At 31.8% G+C, this 17,806-nt stretch overlaps 1 protein-coding gene across 1 annotated transcript in view; it reads left to right on the forward strand.

Annotated features, from left to right (window-relative positions):
• The window catches only part of LOC126881401 (kinesin-like protein KIF19), a 676,869-nt gene that overhangs the window by 497,790 nt on the left and 161,273 nt on the right, over positions 1-17,806 (forward strand). Inside the window, exon 3 of the mRNA XM_050645662.1 lies at positions 5,522-5,679. Coding sequence (XP_050501619.1) covers positions 5,522-5,679 — 158 coding nt within the window. The remainder of the gene's footprint in view (positions 1-5,521; positions 5,680-17,806) is intronic.

Raw genomic sequence — 17,806 nt, forward strand, 5'->3', positions numbered from 1 at the left:
AACCGTCTTCGAGATAATCGACATCAAAGTCTAAAATGTGACGTTACAATCCTTTTATTTTCTGCCGACACACTAAACGTCGGCTGAAATCGTTGCTAGTAAGTAGGCTAGTTTTTTAATCTTAATTTGTTAAGCAAAGTATAGGTAATTTACATTATTTGATTTTGACACTTCGTGAATGTCAAACTAAATTTTAAATAAAGTATTAATAAAATATCAATGACATTTGATAGTGAATTTAATTATTATATAAAATAAATACGATGTTCAAAAATACAATTTGAGTATATCTTGAAAGCAATAATTTATTAACAATTTTAAAAAGGTTTATACGAGTATACGGCTTCCCCTTTAATGGGAGTACCTAATGATAAATGGACTGTTCCATTTGTTATGAAGTGAAAATTGTTATTATAGTCGATTCGCTAAACTCAGACACAACTGGCTAGTGATTTTAGTAGGTAATTTTTTTGTTTTTTGCCAATTTTGCAAAAATTGCCAAGATTACTAATTACTTAGAAATTATTAACTATTTAGTAATTTTTTTTTCCAAATTGGTAAAATTACTGACTAAAATTACTAGCCAGTTGTGTCTGAGTTTAGCGAACCGACTATTAATTATATAATGAAATGTTGTTTGGAATAAAAAATTATGGTGTGATATGTACAATTACATCCTTCTAATGGAAAAAAATATTTGAAGATTTTTCTCAAATTATGGATACCAACAACATTTTCATTTATACCTCTTTTATTTTTAATTTGACGAAGAAAAGTTATTCCTCATAAAAAGCTCTTCATGGTCTAAGATTTATGATGCAACCATCATATATCAAATTTTATTAATTTTATACGAGGTATATAAAAAATATGAATTTCGATCAAGAGTAAAGTACCTTTCACAATATCTAAAGAAAAGTTGTTTGGTTTGCAAAAATTAAAAAACTAATAGTCCTGATTTATGAGCTATTTATGAGCTCTCATATTCCGCAAACTAAAAATTTTGAGCTCGTTCCACTGAGCAGGAATTTAATACTTTAGTGGGGGGCTGAGTCAGCCCCCCACTACTTAAAAATAGGAATATTGAATCGGTTTTTGCGACAGAATTACGAGCTATTTATGAGCTCTTGAAATTATATAGTTTCGATTTTTGAGCTCATCCCCTTCACCCCCAAACAACCCTTTAATTGATTTAACTTAAGAGAAAAATGCTGAAAAATATATCGTATTGCGGATTTAATTCCTATAGCGTATATACTCTAAGAATAAACTATTAAATCACGTGCATTTCGATTATTGAGCTACAACCCCTTCGCAAGAAAACCACCGTATCTTCCCGGCTTAAGAGAAAGTTGTACTTAAAATGCATTAAATTAATTATTTGGCGACTACATTCATTTAATAATTTATAAGCTTTCAAATTACGCGCATTTAAATCAGTAAATTGCAATTTATTTTATATAGTGCAGTCACTGAAAGTAAAAATCAACGATTATCTTCAATTTCGGTGAACCTTCATCGATTTTTACGAAAATTGGTCAGTGGTTAGAGGACACCTCAAGAAACAAAGGTGATATGGTACCACCTTGCGCCTTTACCCTGAGGGTGGATACTGGGGGTGGATACCCTGGGGGTGAAAAATTATTTAATAAAAAATAACTGCACAAATCTATAAAAGAACAAATTATAAGCAAAATTTATTGTATAAAGGTATTAAAATAAGTCAATACTTATTAAGTTATTAAAGATAAAAATTTTAATTATTCGTGAAAAAAATGCATGTTTTGAAGCGGTTCTTCGTAAATCACTGAAAAACTGTAAGTTTTTACAAAAAAGTTATTAGTAGTTTTATTCGTATAGCTTATATTCTAAGAATAAACTCTTAAATCACGCGCCTTTCGATTATTGAGCTACAACCCCTTCTCAAGAAAACCATACCATATTCCCGGCTTAAGAGAGAGTTGTACTTAAAATAATTTAAATTAATTATTTGTCGACTAGATATCGTTTAATAATTTATGAGCTCGCAAAATATACGCATCTCAATTATTGAATTGCCATTTTTTTCTATAGTGCGGTCACTGAAGGTAAAAATCAACTATGACCTTCGATTTAGGTAAATCTCCATTCATTTTCACGAAAATTTGAATAAAAAAATTGAATGAAATTGCTCATTTTTGATAGGTATTTCTAAGTACTTTGACAAGAATTTAGTACCTAAGTGTTTTAAAATGCATATCTTTCCCGTTATTTAAGCTTGAATCCTTAGATTTGAAAAGTCGCAGAAAAAATTATACATTTAATTACCAATAACTTACTTTAAATTAACATTAAAGGGTTTTTCAAGCAATCAATTTATTATATTTTTTATTAGCTTCAATTTTAGTGATGAACACTTTTTTGTAAAAACTTACAGTTTTTGAGTTATTTATGAAAAATCGCTTTAAAGCATGCATTTTCTTTCACAAAAATTAAAATATTTGATCTTTAATAACTCAAAAAGTATTGATTTATTTTAATCACATTATAATAACAAATTTTGCCTAAAATTTGTCCCTCTCTCGATTTGTGGGGTTATTTTTAATAAAGTAATTTTCACCCCCGAGAAGGGGTGACATATACCCCAGGTTAAAACCCCAAGTTGTTATTGTTAATTCGTGAAAATGAATGGAGATTTACCGAAATCGAAGGTCATAGTTGATTTTTACCTTCAGTGATTGCACTATAGAAAGAAAATGGCAATTCAATAATTGAGATGCGTATATTTTGCAAGCTCATAAATTATTAAACGATATGTAGTCGCCAAATAATTAATTTAAATTATTTTAAGTACAACTCTCTCTTAAGCCGGGAATATGGGATGGTTTTCTTGCGAAGGGGTTGTAGATCTATAATCGAAAGGCGCGTGATTTAAGAGTTTATTCTTAGAATATAAGCTATACGAATTAAACTACTATTAACTTTTTTGTAAAAATCTTACAGTTTTTCAGTGATTTACGAAACCGCTTCATAACATGAATTTTTTTCACGAATAATTAAAATCTTTGATCTTTAAAAACTTAAAAAGTCTTGACTTATTTTATTAACTTTAAATGATAAATTTTGCTTTTAATTTGTTCTTTTATTGATTTGTGCAGTTATTTTTAATAAAATAATTTTCACCCCCGAGAGGGGGCGGTATCCACCCTCAGGGTAAAGGCACAAGGTGGTACCATGTCACCTTTGTTTCTTGGCGTATCCTCTAACCACTGACCAGTTTTCGTAAAAATCGATGAAGGTTCACCGAAATTGAAGGTAATCGTTAATTTTTACCTTCAGTGACTGCACTATACAAAATAAATTGAAATTTACTGATCTAAATGCGCGTAATTTGGAAGCTTATAAATAATTCAATGATATGTAGTCGCCAAATAATTAGTTTAATGCATTTTAAGTACAACTTTCTCTTAAGCCGGGAAGATAGGGTGGTTTTCTTGCGAAGGGGTTGTAGCTCAATAATCGAAATGCACGTGATTTAATAGTTTATTCTTAGAGTATATAAGTTATAGGAATTATATCCGCAATACTATATATTTTAGGTTTTCTCAGCATTCTTCTCTTAAGTTAAATCAATTAAAGGGTTGTTTGGGGGTGAAGGGAATGAGCTCAAAAATCGAAACTATATAATTTCAAGAGCTCATAAATAGCTCGTAATTCTGCCGCAAAAACCGATTCAATATTCCTATTTTTAAGTGGTGGGGGGGCTGAGTCAGCCCCCCCTCCCCACTAAAGTATCAAATTACTGCTCAATGGAACGAGCTCAAAATTTTTAGTTTGCGGAATATGACAGCTCATAAATAGCTCATAAATCAGGGCTATTTGTTTTTTGATTTTTGCAAGTGGGGGGGCCAGCTCAACACGGGTGCAAAAAACTAAGTTTTCAATCTAATAGCACATAAAACAATATCCAAAAATGTTACTCTACATCCTACCAGATTGAAAACAATGGAAACCTTCTCTGGTAACACCTCCGGGGCTTGTTCAATTTGCAAGCTATAACGGAGGCTGAGACTAAGGAAGATGAGGGAATTTTACAATTTATATTTCACGTCCCATCTGCTCAGCGCGCTAAAGTTCCAACAAGAATGGTTCCCTTTGTACTCCAATCAGAGTAAACATGTAAATCAAAAATGAACAATCATTTTCAATTTCGTTGCAATACGAAACTACATCCGCATCATTATTCCAGTCCAATCAGAGAGTGCAGCAAGCACCTCTACCGGTCTCGAAACTTATTAGTCTCTCATCAGGAGGCACATAATATGCTGCTCTCTCTGAACCCAACTAGGACAAACCCCGGCGTGTGATTTTTAATTTAAATAAAAATTAATCAAGAGTTGAACAGTTCAACTGTAATGGTTGGATGAAATACCCAGACTATGAACAAAATTTTATGTGTTTGTACTGTTTAAGTGGCTGTTTTACATGTATTTATTAATTTTTTATCATCCAGGGCTGCACAGTTGAAACATCAGATCTAAATATTGTAATGCATTTTTAACATCTAATATCCAATGTTCAACACGATGCGCACACATAAACAACTCTAAGTGGTACTTCGTTTTTATACATTGACGTAAGTTAAAATAGTTATTTATGAAACTGTGCGTGAAGTACTTTTTGCGAACTTACGCAATATATAGCACTCGCTGTGCTCGTTCTCTAAACATCGTTCAAAATATGCGAGGGAGGGACCGGATTTTTGACGAGCACTGTATAGCCCAGGTATTTGATTGCGACGTTTTACCCATTCTATGTAGAACTTCTTCGTTAGTAATTTTGTCTATCCAGGAAATTCTCAATATGCGTATATAGCTCCATATTTCAAATGATTCGATGCTCTTTATTTAGATTTGTTCTTATGCTTCAGTTAATAACGAAGATTACGTATTATTTTTTAAACTAACTTAGGTATATTGCTAACTTTGTATGTTATGATATTTAATAGGGTAGGCGTAAAATCTTGGTCTAATCCTTCTTAAATACATTTTTTTTCTTAGTTTTCTAAGTTCTAGTTTTTATTAGCAAAGTTTTCTTAAAAAATTTAAACGCAGAATGAAAGATTGAATTATTACTGAGGGCCGAAAGTCTTTGAAAACTTCTATAATGTTTATTTTAATAAGTGTGTGATTAAAATTTAAATAGTGTGATTTTTAATTTCAAATATCTCATTCAATAGAAATTTTTTGGTTATTCCAAGGGACTTTTGGTCCTTGGTAATAATGTAATCTTTCTGCGTTTAAATTTTACAAAAATATTTATTAGTTTTCCCAGGATTCGAAAAAAATTAATGCATTTATATAGCATTGGACCAAGATTTTGCGCCTACCCCCTTAACGAAAAGCTTTTTTGACGAATCTTGGCTTCTCAATCCATATGTTAACAAGTACACCTCGTAAATTATACTTATAAAATAATTTGTTACAATAAATTCAATTATGTTTAGATTTGAAGTGCTTTTATTAACTCTAAATATTTTTAGACAATTATATTGGAAGATGCAGACAAATCAGATGCAATTCGGCAAAAAAAAGGTATGGAAAAACAATACTCGTTTGATGTTGTGTTTGGAGAGGATTCGACACAAGAAGAAGTATACAAAGTTACTACGAAAAATCTCATAACCGACGTTCTTAACGGGTAAGTAAGCACTTATAATATGAATAGATTATATTTACTATAATAATTTAATTTATTATAAATGTATAAACATTTTCAATTTCTTTGCAACACGAAAATGCAGCAGCTACATAATGCTCTGATTAAATCGGAGAGTGCAGGAAGAGTCTATACCGGTTTCGGAGATCTTTTCCCCCTCATCAGTAGTCCCATATCTTCTTCTCTCCGATTTCCCAGGCATCACACTTTGGGCCTTCCCGAATTGCAAAGAAAGAAATATCAAGGATGAACTAGAGCCATCTACCGACAGACGAAGTAAGTTATCAATCGAAGTAGCACAGAAAACGACAATAATTATCGTTCCCATACCACCAGATTGACAACAGGTGGAATACTTTCTTTAGGTACACCTCCTGATATTTTTAAAATTTATAAATCATACAGGATGCCGAGGAAATTAAGATGAGAGAATTTTAACTAATTCACAACTCATCTGCTCAGCGTGGTAAAAGTTCCAACAAGAAAGATTCTTAATACTCCTACAAAAGAGTAAATGAATTAAAAATGTATAAACATTTTCAATTTCTTTCCAACTCGAAAATGCAGCAGCTGCATAATGCTCTGGTTAAATCGAAGAGTGCAGGAAGAGTATATACCGGTTTCGGAGGTCTTTTACCCCTCATCAGTAGTCTCATATCCTCCTCTCTCCGATTTCCCCAGGCATTACACTTTGGGCCTTCCCGAATTGCAAAGAAAGAAATGTCACGGATGAACTAGAGCCACTACCGAAAGACAAAGTAAGTTATCAATCGAAGTAGCACAGAAAACGATAATAAATATCGTTCCCATACTACCAGATTGACAACAGGTGGAATACTCTCTTTGGTTACACCTCCTGAGATTTTCAAAATTTATAAATCATACAGGATGCCGAGGAAATTAAGATGAGAGAATTTTAAATCATTCACAACTCATCTGCTCAACGTGGTAAAAGTTCCAACAAGAAAGATTCCTTAATACTCCTACAAAAGAGTAAATGGATTAAAAATTTATAAACATTTTCAATTTCTTTGCAACACGAAAATTCAGCAGTTGGAACTTTTACCACGCTGAGCAGATGAGTTGTGAATGATTCAAAATTCTCTCATCTTAATTTACTCGGCATCCTGTATGATTTATAAATTTTGAAATTCTCAGGAGGTGTAACCAAAGAAAGTATTCCACCTATTGTCAATCTGGTGATATGGAACGATATTTATTGTCATCTTCTGTGATACTTCGATTGATAACTTACTTGTTTTAATTTATTATATTTCAGTGGCGGCTCGTGACCTCAGTATGCGGGTAGGCTACACATATACTTCGAGTAGGCGACAAAAAATATCCTACAATTTGTAATACATTTTGAGCCGTCTTGCAATACTAAATGTAATCTATGAGCGCAACAATGTGTAAAAATTGCTTTTGGAGCATCTACTTTAATTTTTGATTGTAATCCGTTTAAAGAGCCAGCCATTACACTTGCACCATCGTAAAATTGAGCAATTAATTTATTTTTGTAATCATATGGCTGAAGCACGTTTGAAATTAAACTATATAGAGCGTCTGCAGATCTATTCTCGCTAACATCAAAAAACCCTAAAAATCTTTCTGTTACCTGACCAACTTTGTTAACAAAACGGATTGTTAAAGTGCACTGTGATTTTTCGGTTATATCAGTAGTATCGTCCGCTAGTATAGAAAAAAATTGACTTTCATTAATTTCTGTTGAAATTTTATTTTTTACGTAATCGGCAAGGCAATCTATTAAATCATTTTGTATTGTTTTTGACAAACCCGTGAACACCCCTTCTATTTTTTAACATAATCCTGGATTTCCTGAACGCGTTTAACTACTAAATTAAAAATTTCTTTAAAATTACCCATGTTTGAAGAATTATGGCTCTCATCACGACCGCGAAATGCAAGTTCTTGTTTTACTAACAGAATTGTAACATCAATTTCTTCAACTTCTTCAATCTTTTTCAACTTCTTCATTATATATCTTATTAGATAGAGAAATTTGTCCAGCTAAAGCACTGTCAATAGTTTGTTTATTTTTTTCTAACCGTTTTAAACCTAAGCAATTGTTTAAATGTTCTTTCGAAGATTCATGTTTTTTTACACTAGCTGATAAATTTTTCAAATCTGAATATCCCTGACTTACCCAAACATTTTGCTTCAAATTTGAGAGCAAGAGACAAGGCCAACAGAAAAGTGAATTTTTAAAATAACTTCCGCTTAGCCATTTATGATTTTCATACCATATTGTTTTAAACGATCTCGAAAATGGTCGATTGTCTTTTATCTTATCTGTGGATAAAATTGTTAAATTTGGTAAAGGCCGGCCCATTGAAATAATTTCTGATCTTTCTTGATTTTGGCGCCTTGAAAAAGGCGTCTCGATCAAACTGCATATTACATCGTTTAAAATATTCATATTCGATGACTAAAGTTTTTCCACCAATAAAACTAACACACCTACGTTTCAACAACGTCAAATATTACTTATTTTATTTATGTATCAAATAATAATTTACTCTTCGAATAAATTGATAAGTTAACAATTAACCTCGCTTTAAATATTTAATTATCTATATAATCTAATAACACAATTCGTCAGTATAACTTTAAATTATCCAAATTGTATTGAAACACAATAAAAATATAATGGACGACTGACAAATAACTATTCACAGATTTATTTGTCGTTAGTGAATTATTACTAAATTAATATAAAATTAAAATGCCCTTCAATAGACCGATCTCAAATTTACCTGTTTATTATTCAGTTTTCATAAACAAATTTAAATTGTCCTACCTAGTTTTATTCAATACTTAACCTACTAATAACAGCCAAAATCAAAAAACAATTATTTAAAACAGTTTCACAGGACACAAGAGAAGCAACTGATAAAATTTTGTAGGTCCGGCTATAAGACTCTGTGCCTATCCGCGCTTTCAAAATCGTAGAATACGGGCGCTACCAGCAGACCTGCAGCAGGCCTGCTCGCGTAAACAGAGAGAGATCGCACGTCAATTCGGTGTTGGCGTGGTTCTATTTCAGGCTACATTTTCAAGTGCCTGACCAAGGAAGAATATAGAATCTTATACAGTACTACTGATACTACAAGGAGCTTACAATAATTATAACTACGGAGAAAATTTTTTGGATATTTTTAAAAATAATTTGGATAATTTTTGCTATTTTATTGTAGGTGTTGTGTCAAAATTTATAAATTACAATTTTGAAATAAGTAATTTATATTAATAATTTATATTATTGTACTACATTTGAAGAGGGTAGGCGGCGCCTACCTTGCCTACCCCGACGGGCCGCCCCTGTATATTTACCACCGCAATGTTGAGCTAGCATTAAAGAAAGGTCCTACAAAACCGATTCATATTAAAAGCTTGCCTAATATATTTAAAAAATAACACTATCAAGTGAAAAAAATCAGTACCTATTTCATTTAAAATGTTGACATAGTACACACAAATTTTCAAATATAAAATAAACGAGATAGACTTCAATGAAAGATGAAAAGTATATAATGGCAATATGTAAAATAAATAAAATGAACAATCGTTCAAAAATAACAGAGTATGTCAATATAGAAATTAAACAATTTCATCAAGGTAAAAGTTATGGAAAGTTGTGAAAAATAGCGTTTAAGATTATGTTTATGTGGTATTGAGCCACAATTATTGGTGTAATTAAAATTACATTTTAGCTAACGTTTGACGTTTCGATTTCCACTCCGGAAATCGTTCTCAAAAAAAGAAAAGAAATTATTCTGAAAAGTTCTGTCAAGATTTTATAACTTGATTTTTTAGATGATGCTTTTCTTTTCAAACAGTGAAAAATTCAGCCTAGATCTTATGGACCACAACAATGTGTGGTTGAAAAAATTGTTTGAAAATGGTGTTATTGTCCTAGGGGTATCAAATTATGACTGTGTTGTGTGTTCATTTGTGTAATCTGTATCGTAGATGTGATTGTTGAAAATTATAATATTTATATGTAGGATGAGAAATGAGGGACGCTTTGACTTTTTTTATGTTTATTTCTTTCATAATTTTTAAACCATCTATCTATCCAATGTATTCTGTGGTCCTTGTCCCAGGCATGTTTACACTTACACTTTTACTCTTTTACACTTTTACTCGTTTACACTTACACTTAGTGGTCTTACAGTTACTTCCACGTAGAAATTGTTGGTTCACAGGGTATTTTGTAGATGCACTTTGTGGATCTTTTGTGTGTTGATGATTTTGGTTTTGGACAGGATAGATCTCACAGTCTTGGTTCTTTTGAATGTTATTGGAATGTTGTATTTTTTTCCTATCATTATCAATTTTTCTAATAAGCTCGTTACATATGGTATCTGTATCTGTAGAGCAGGAAAGGCGAGTCAAGTCCCACAGCACTTAGGCCACAATTGATCCATTGTGTATCCTCCCAGGGGTTGTCGTCCTTAGCTTATTGTCCATCCTGCCATTTCCAGAAAGGTGGACAAATCATCAGGTGAGATCTCCCCTATGTCGGCAGGTGTAAGCCAAGTCTAGCCTGCTTGGTTTACAATTGCCAGTTAAAAATCCAACTGTCAAGCGTAGGTTTTCCTTCTTCTTCTTGATGTGCCAATCCGTGACGAATGTTGGCGATCATCATGGCAATCTTCACTTTATCTGCAGCAACGCAGAAAAGCTGCACAGGTTATGTTGAACCAGGTTCTGAGGTTCTTTAACCAGGATGTTCCTCTTCTTCCTGGACCTCGCTTTCCAAATATTTTTCCTTGCAGGATGGCGTGTAGGAGGGCATATCTGGATTCATTTCGCATAATGTGTCCAAAGTATTCCAACTTTCGAGATTTGATGGTGGTTAGTACTTCTCGGTTCTTCCCCATCCTTCTAAGGATCTCCTCATTTGTAACCCGATCATCAGATTTTCCTTGGTCATTCTCAAACACTTTTCTGATGCTGAATTCCCAGGGTTCTTTAGTTTTACTTTTCTAGCCCTTCTTTCTATCTATCTTCTCACGGTTTGCGTGTGGCAGTGATATTTGGCAACTCCTGCGATTGTTGCAGTTGACCAGCCAAAAAAATCACCGGGTCCTCAGAGTCTTAGGACCGCTGCCTTCTTAGCCAGCTGGTCAGCAACACGGTTGCCTTTATTTCCATTGTGTCCTTTAAACCACATCAGGATGATGTTACCATCCGAAGCTTGGGTTAGTGACTCATGACATTTCATTACCAGCCCTGATATGACACATGGTCTATTCAGGGTTAGTAGCGCTTGTCTGCTGTCTGTGCAGATAATTATGGTTATATTTTTCCGGATTACCTCTCTTGCCACTATGGAGATACAAACCAGTTCAGTGTAAACTACGCTAAACTATACCCCACTGTATACTAAAGTTCAGTGATCTGGAGTATATTGCGCATTCTGAGGCTTCTTCCATTTTGGAGCCATCGGTGTAGATGCAATATGCAGTTGTTACGTTTGACTCCCTGTTATCTTGTTTTGATTTTGTATGGTTTGTCGAAGACAAACGTAGGTTTAATTGAGTCGCCTCCATGGCCTGTATGTAGCAGGGGTGGTGCCTCCTGCTCACCCCGTCAATGAAGTCATCCTGTAAGTTTTCGACTCTTATCTTGGTGGTGTATCCTTGTGTTTTGTTATCACATACATGTGCTCTCAGTCTGAATTTAGGGGAATGCAATTAGAACGAAAACATGCATTGTTTCGGAATAATTCAAACAAGCTTATATTTTTCTAAAACTTTTTTTGTTAGTTTATATACTTACATGTTCTACATTTACAAAGTAAAAAGTTCTACTCGCAGATTTGGCCGCTAATTGTTTATTAATTGTTTAAACAATAACAATTGTTTTGTATAAATAATTTTAAAAATTACAATTTGAAAATTCTTATGCAGAATACCTTATACAATATGTTTGCGTAGCTAGGAACCACATGGAAAACTTCTTTATTATCAATTTTACGAAAAAAAGTTATTCTTCATAAAATACTCTGGATAGACAAGAATCTAAAACTCAATCGCCAGATATCAAATTTTATCAATTTTATACGAGTTATGTCAAAAATATGAATTTCTTTAAAGAGTAAAGTATTTTTTATTCCAGAATATCAAAAAATGCTATTATGAAAAGTTGTTTGAAATTAAAAACTATGTTTTAATATACAATTACATTATTCTAATCGAAAAAAAAAATCAATTTTGTCTCAAATTAGGGATACTCATCATAATTTTATTACAATTATTATAACTATTTTATTATCAATTTTACGAAAAAAAGTTATTCTTCATAAAATACTCTACCTGGTCTAAAATTTATAATACAACCATCGGATATCAAATTTTTTCAGTTTTATACGAGGTATGTAAAAAATATTAATTTTTCTTAAGTCAGTGCCTTTATTATTCACAATATTTTAATTAGAAGGATTTAGTTGAACACTGAAACACATTTTTTAATTCCAAACAACTTTTCTTTATAACAATTTTCGATATTGTGAAATATAAAACTACTTTACTCTTGAGTGAAATTCATATTTTTTGACATACCTCGTATAAAATTAATAAAATTTTATATTTGATGGTTGCATCTTAGATTACATACAATTCAGAGAATTTTATAATGAATAACTTTTTTTCGTAAGACTGATAATAAAAAAGTTATGAATAGGTTCCAAGTTATGAAGACATACTGTATGAGCTAAAAAAAATTTTTTTGTTGAACATTTATTATTGTTGAAGCTAATTATTAAATGTATTTTAGATAAGTTTTACAGAAAAAAGTTTTGACCACTTTGTATAAACATTTTTTTAGCTGGTAATTTGCGGTTTTTGTATTACATTTTTGTTATCTTTCTTAATTTAGAGAAATAGTGTATTTCATTTCTAAAGTAAAATAATTTACTGCATTTTATAGACTACATCCTGAGCTTTAAAAAACACCTATAGAACTGTCATAGATCTGTTGAAAATTGAGTAATACCGTCTTAAAGTGGTGTTAATTCTGTAAAACTATGAAGTGTTCAAAAATTACATTTTTTGAGACGTCGCGTCGCACATAGAGGTATTTTGCCAATCTAGGCGGTCATAATTATTTCTTTCGATTTTATTATTCTAAAATGATTTCCTAATTGAATTAAGCTATAGAGAGTGTTTTACAACATATATATAAGTAGAATATGAGTCACTAAAACGAGACAGACGCACTGCGCATGCGCCGGTACAGTCCCAGACAATGTCGGTAAGCATTGGATCTGCATTACCGGCCAACACGTAACTTAGCATGGTTCAGAACCTTTTAGTCAAGACCGAAACCATATCTGACTTTATGACGTCATATATGACGTTATGACGTCACACTACCTTGTACTTCCTTTTTTAATTTTTATTAGCCGCGCAGTCCCGGAATATATTAAAAAATATTAGGTTCTAGGTTCTGAACCATGCTAAGTTACGTGTTGGCCGGTAATGCAGATCTAATGCTTACCGACATTGTCTGGGACTGTGCCGGCGCATGCGCAGTGCGTCTGTCTCGTTTTAGTGACCCATATTCTACTACATATACAGGGTGTTTGGTAAAGAATGGGCCATAGCTTAACCTCAGGTTCCTGAGGTTAAAATAGACCGATTTAAGCTAACTCACCTTAGTACAAAGTTTATATTAACCGAGATACAGGGTGTCAAAGTTAAACTTTTTTTTTATTTATTATTGAATATTTCCTGACAGGAATGAGATAACAACATGAAATTTGGTATATAGGGGTTTTTTGGGTTGAGAAAACTAAATTCCTTACCAAAAATTATGTATTGCCCAGAGGGCGCCACATACGCCTTTCAGCACTAATTTATTACGTTCAATTTTTTTTATCCCTCACTCTGTATAATTTTGACATTAAAATTTTTATTCTCCTATTAGTTTTACTTAAAAAAGGTATACTTTTTTCATCTCCCTAAACTCAACCGTTTTCGAGATAAACGCATTTTAAATCTGCGATACACCATCATTTTTAGCATAATAGCATTGTAGTTACACCCGAAAAATAACTTAAAACCATAATAATTATGCCAATTCTCAAATTTATGTCATTGCATCGCAAATTCCATTTGAAGGAATTTGCGATACATTTTTGGATAATTTTATGGTTTTAAGTTATCTTAACGTTATCTCACGTAAACGTAATCTAAATTTTTAATTTAAATATGTGTAATTTCCTTGTTTCATGATTTTTTGCCCATAAGTCAAGAAAGTGCGAATATGGGCGGCTGATTTGATAATTATTATGATGTACAAATTCATATCTTCCAATTAAAAAAAAAATACAACAACCGGATCTCACCCTAAAGTATAACAAAAACCTTTTGATGTGTTAAAATGTGGTCGAAACTTTAAAATATTTAAACCCCCTTTTCAAACATCCAAAATATTATTAATACATCAACAAATAAAACAATAAGTACATGAAAAGTATGTGTTCTTCCTTGCTTGTTCTAGATCCATAACTGTATTTTTTTAACAACAAACACTTGATATTTTTTTTATTACTTGCACTTGCACTTGCACCAAACAGCTGAGAAAGATACATACACCTGTAGCGACAAGGTCAAATTCCGACTAAAGCTACGGCACTGGTGCAACTTATTACACAACGGAAAAGGTCGCCTTGTGTTCTCTATTTATTTAACTTCACGAGTATCCGGTTTTTTTCTACCGCTTTGAGTTTTGAAAAATGGACTTTTGACCGGCTAGATCGTTTAAATACCCCTATGTGCGTCGTATCATTTGAACTAAATTTTTAAGATTTTCTTTGAATGAAACATCGTTTAGTAAGATGGTTGAAAGTTAAATTGTGCAAAATTGAGAGAAAAATTGTATTAGTTACACATTTTTAAATCATTTTTAAACAAAATTCATGTAAGTCTCACTTTCAGCCCACACCGTACTTATGCCCATAAATTTTGTTTCTTTTTATTATAACCCTAAGATAGCTGAATTATTCTTCTTTCATGTTCAATCTGTAAAATTTCGTTTGATCGATTAGTTAAAGAATTACATTAAAATAACTCAGCCGTGCACTTCGCCGTACGCTAGTTTACAGTGCGCCAATGTTTGTGAGAAGGGTGACTTTAGCGTTATAAATAAAAAATTATAGAAGGTACAGATTTAATTTTAGAAAAATCTTTATATGAAGTTTTTTTTGTAAAATTTTCTGAATTTTTCAATGGCCAGGTCAGATTTTTTCAAAAATTTATATTTTCGGAGTTATTTAAAAATACATCTATTTTCGCAGTTCATTTGTTTAATAAAAAATGAAGCACCCACTTCTCGAGTAGTACTTTTTGATATGTTGTTTATTAAATATTTCTTAATGAAATTACAAAAAGTCCTATCTTGTTGGATTTTTTCCGAAGTGAAAATCTATATGCAATCCCCTAATTTGCACAATACTATTTTATGATCGCTTTCTATTTCTGCTGATGTTAATGTTGTTACATCCAAGATTTGAAACGAGTGTAACTGTCTATTTGACATAACATAGTCTACCATAGATTTTTATCCTCTATTGTTTTCAAAAGTATATTTGTATTGTTCTTTGTGATGGAAAAATGTATTATTAAACTATTTCGTTTATGCTGCAGAAGTCCGTCAGAAGTTTTGCAACACCACTGAAAATCATCAGATAGTCATCTAGCACAATTTAAGTCTTTCCTTTTTTCTTCGTCTCTTGTAGTGCATATTATGTGTTTTACATAAATTCGTTGTCCTCTTTCTCGCGTTGGTCGTCGTAATGAAATAATTCCTGTTCCGAGACCTAATCCTGTTTCTGTGAGCTGTATGGTTTTAAAGTCTATCAGTAAGGTGCTAACCTAGCTGTGGACACCCTCCTCCTTTATCCAGGTTTGGGACCGGCAGCATATTTACAAATGCTCCTATACTACGACAACAGAGTGCTGTAATCAGTTAGCCCTTGATACGCTACAAACCCTCATTGATTTAGGCACCTATTAAATTATAAGACATCTATTAAATTATGGTGCCTAAGTTTTTATTGCAATTAATATTAATGTAACATAATGCATATCAAAGAAATATGAAACGTAAATTACGTTTCATGGAAATAAAACACTGCTAAACAAATATACGTCCGGCCATTTATGAAACTCACCGAAAATAAAAATGTGTCATGAGCATGAATCACACTCGTTTCATTGGTAGGCGGACTTTGAGATTTGTTTAGCAGTGTTTTATTTTCATGAAACATGTTTTACGTTTCATGTTTCATGTTTTTCGTTTCATGTTTCTTTGGTGTGCGGCAGGGCTAAGTATTGTATATTTCAATTTATTGTATAGAAATGTCGAAACTGCAATACCGCAATACTAGCATACTTAAGAATGTGTTTTTTGACCCTAACCCGAGAAACAAATAAAACAAAAATTAAAGCAAAAACACCAATGAACAAAAAACAAATAAATACTTTAATTTATAAAATAAAAATGTATACCATTTTTATTCAGTTGCAATGCGAAGGCAAAACAATCCCACTTTTCAATTAGAATAAGGACTGCAGTCCAGTCCCTTGCATCGCGATTGTTTTGCCTTCGCATTGCAACTGAATAAAAATGGTATACATTTTTATTTTATAGTCGTATTACTCCGTAGAGTAACTAGGTGCATTTTTCCGTTGGAACTTTACCAGCTGCAGATGGGGGATGTGAATTGCATAGTGTAGAATTCCTTCCCTCTCGTCTTCACTGCAGCATCCATTTGACTTGCAAATTGTAGAAGTCTTGGAGGTGTCACCAGGAAAGTGTACCAATAAGTTTTCAATTTAAAAATATTTTAGTAATATTTTTAATATTTTCAATATTAATAATTTGCTATTAGGATTGAAAACTACTTCGACTTTAATTTATATTTATTTATAAGTACAGATATAATTACTCGTATACCGTGCGTCCATAAAGTAACGCATAAATCCATTATTAACTAAATAAACAACATTATTAGCAATTACCGAAACAGGTTGATTTTTGATTTTAATTTATGATTTTTTGGCACGTATATCCTACTAGTGACGTCATCCATCTGGACGTGACGACGTAATCAATGATTCTTTCAATAAGAATAGGGTTCATGTGATAGTTCATTTGAAAGGCGATTTAATTCTCTAATCAGTAAAATAAACATTAACATAATTATTTATACAGGGTGTCCAAAAACAATTTTTTAATGAAATTGATTGACACAAAAAGAAGACTTTGCGTAATTTATTTAATTCAAAATACATTTTACTGCTGTCAGAAAACAGAAATATAATATTTATTTCAAATATAAATATTATTTTTGCATAAATTCAATGTTTAAGCTGCCATCCACCTGCCTCTTGACAGTTTGAACATTTAATTTAAGTGAAAAGCAATGTTCATTTGCCAAATAAAAATTTTATTTCTGTTTTATGACAGGAGTAAAATGTATTTTGAATTAAATAAATTACGCACATTCGTCTTTTTGTGTCAATTAATTTAATATAAAAAAAATTGAACACCCTGTATAAATAATTATGTTATTGTTTATATTATTGAATAGAGAATTGAATTTCCTTTCAAATGACCTAGCACACGACCCCTATTCTCCCTTAAAAAATCATCGATTACGTCATCACGTCCAGACGGATGATGTCACTAGTATGATATAATATGCCAAATATCATAAATTAAAATCAAAAGTCGACGTGTTTCGGTAATTTCTAATAATGTTGTTTATTTCTCTAATAATGAATTTATGCGATAGTTTATGGACGCACTGTATACGAGTAATTATATCTGTACCTATAAATAAATAAAAATAAAAAATATTTATTGCTTTTTTATTTAATGGCGTTTTTTTATAATTTTTGTTTTATTTGTTTCTCGGGTTAGGGTCAAAAAACACATCCTTAAATATGCTAGGTTTATTGCAGTTTAGACATTTCTATTAAAAATTTCGACATTTCTATAAAAAAAAATAAAAGTAAAGCAACAAAATGTACCTATGTATCTATAAAAATAATACTGTAGTACATATGTTACG

This window comes from Diabrotica virgifera, chromosome 3 (assembly GCF_917563875.1).
Source record: "Diabrotica virgifera virgifera chromosome 3, PGI_DIABVI_V3a".
In the NCBI taxonomy this organism is placed as follows: domain Eukaryota; kingdom Metazoa; phylum Arthropoda; class Insecta; order Coleoptera; family Chrysomelidae; genus Diabrotica; species Diabrotica virgifera.